The sequence below is a fragment of the Palaemon carinicauda genome, chromosome 10, assembly GCF_036898095.1.
Source record: "Palaemon carinicauda isolate YSFRI2023 chromosome 10, ASM3689809v2, whole genome shotgun sequence".
Lineage (NCBI taxonomy): Eukaryota > Metazoa > Arthropoda > Malacostraca > Decapoda > Palaemonidae > Palaemon > Palaemon carinicauda.
The window spans coordinates 21,490,429-21,492,928 of record NC_090734.1 but is presented as its reverse complement, the minus strand read 5'-3'; the positions used below and the strand labels follow the sequence as shown (position 1 = coordinate 21,492,928).

At 35.8% G+C, this 2,500-nt stretch overlaps 1 protein-coding gene across 1 annotated transcript in view; it reads right to left on the bottom strand.

The window, feature by feature from the left end:
* LOC137647881 (uncharacterized) overlaps positions 1-2,500 on the bottom strand; it is a 28,444-nt gene that overhangs the window by 5,340 nt on the left and 20,604 nt on the right. The window contains exon 7 of the mRNA XM_068380835.1: positions 82-254. Coding sequence (XP_068236936.1) covers positions 82-254 — 173 coding nt within the window. The remainder of the gene's footprint in view (positions 1-81; positions 255-2,500) is intronic.

Sequence of the window (2,500 nt, the reverse complement as noted above, 5' to 3'; positions counted from 1 at the left end):
AAGGGAAGAATTCAAAAAAATAAACTACAGTTAACGACAAAAAAAAAAAAAAAAAAAAATATAAAATCAAATAAATCGTACTTGCATTTTGATTCCACCTCTTGGGGAATTTTGTTCCTTGAGCTGGGTATCGTGATACCAATAGATGAGGGTTGAGGGGCCGTACAATGAGGTCACTAAACAGGTCAGGGTCAGAGTTGAACCTTCTTCCATGAAGATTTCTCGTGGACCTTTGATGTGAACTCTAAGATCACCTGCAGAGATAAATATCAAAGAAGGTCAACTGCAGGAAATATCAATGGGTTATTATATTACGTCTTGTATGATACGTATAGAGGAGGGGAATATCAGATTGATTCTTAGATTACATCTTGTATGTCCTGCATTGAGGAGGGGAATATCAAACGTATTCTTAGATTACATCTTGTATAATACGTAAAGAGTAGGTAAATGTCAGATGGATTCTTAGATTATATCTCGTATGTTATGCATTGAGGAAGGGAATATCAAGCTGATTCTTAGATTGCATCTTGTATGGTACGCATCGGAGATTAAAATATCAAACGGATTCTTAGATTACACTTTGTATGGTATATATAGAAGATGGATATGCCAAAGGATTCTTAGTTTACATCTTATATGGTAATTGATGAATCTTAAGATTTAATGTTTATTATAGGACTCAACACCTGAGGCCCTATTGAGTTTGGCCTCAATGTTCTCAATTAATTTTTGGTAATATTTCGAAAATAGTGAGTTGTTTTATCAATCTTCTTTCACTTGGTTAATTTGCCTTGAACACCTCTCTTCTCCACAACCTATTTTTTTTTTCTTTTTTTTTTGCCGATACCCACCAATCAATTTATATATAGCTCTCTGTGTAAGATTAACCATTCACATATACTATTAATAGCTATATCTTGATCTCATTTATTCATTTTAGAATGTGAACAGTTGGTTATTATTATTATGGACGAGTAGTGATGGTAACCATTCAGATGAGTTGTGCTGGCCTAATTGGTAATATCCCGTACTATCTCGTTAGTTCCTTTGGTCGATGCAACCTCACCATCCTTTAGGGCTAGCATTGCGGGCTTGGGAGAGCCTATAAGTCTACCTGCTGAATCATCAGCAGCCATTGCCAGGCCCTCCCTGGTCCTAGCCTTAATGGCGTTTGGGGCTTGGCACTGATCATATGTAAATTGTTAGTCTCTAGGACATGGTCCTGCTTGCTGAGGCAATGTCATGTCCCTTGCCTCTGCCATTCATGAGCGGCCTTTGAAAACTTTTAAACAAGTTTCTCACGGGGCTGAGAAAAAAATCGGGAAGGTATAAAAGAAAACCCTCACATAAATATGATTAGGGGACAAAAAGGACTTTTGACATCTCTCACGGTGCTGCAACCTGCCCCCCCCCCCTACCAAAAAAAAAAAATCAGGAAGAAAGTACAATAATCTTTCATTAATAAAATAATGTGACAAAAAAAAAAGTGGAAAATAAATATAACCTGGGTATTTACTCTTTAATAGAAGTTAAAAACGTCAGATTATAAAGAAATTGCATTCACAGTTTTCAAACGCAAGCATAACTATCTCGGTTTCCGTAAAACTTTGTACAAACACTTTGTACACCCTATGGAGTCATTATCAAATCATGAGTTCGTGTCCAACGACAACCCCCCCCCCCTCCCCAATAAAAAAGAAAAAAAATCTTTTATTTATTTTAGTTTGGTAATATTTCAATAGAGTTCGCCACTTGGTCATTAAAATTGGCTTTTGCTAATTTAGCATCAGGATTTAAACTTGTAACAATAATAACACAGAAAAGAGAGGAATCCTTGTTAATTTAACATGAATTTTTAATAATAATAACTTGGACATTGGTATGAATCCTTGCCAACTTAGCCCATATATCTGATTTTTCAACAATAATCACTCAAACATGGGCAAGAATCCTTGCTAAATTACAATCTGCATCTGGTTTTCCAATCAGAACCTTGAATATGTGGGACCACCCACTATGAGCTGAAATGTGATCCTGAAGTTCGGAGGGTTATTCATGATAATGGGGACAAAGTTTCGTCACGATGGGGTATCTATAACATACGTGATGGGTACCACGTCATCACCTGCTACCACTGTCAGAGGTATGGACATTTTGAAAAAGATTGCAAGTCTAAGAACGATGGTACAGTTTGCGGGAAATATTCAGGAAAATATTCCAACAAGGAGTGTAATTCGCAAGTGTATAAACTGCACAAAGTTAAACAAACCAGGTGACCACATAGTAAATTCTAGAGATTGGAAAGCTTTTTGACTTAAAATAAAAAAAAAAGCTTGCAAAAATACTGATCATAGATACTAAGGACGTCATAAACTGTGACTATGTATATATACAATCTGTAGGTAATAAGACTATTCAAATTCGAGAATTGATAAACGGGATACATTTGGACATACAAGCATTTTCTGAAACATGGTTATATAACTTTGACAATGCA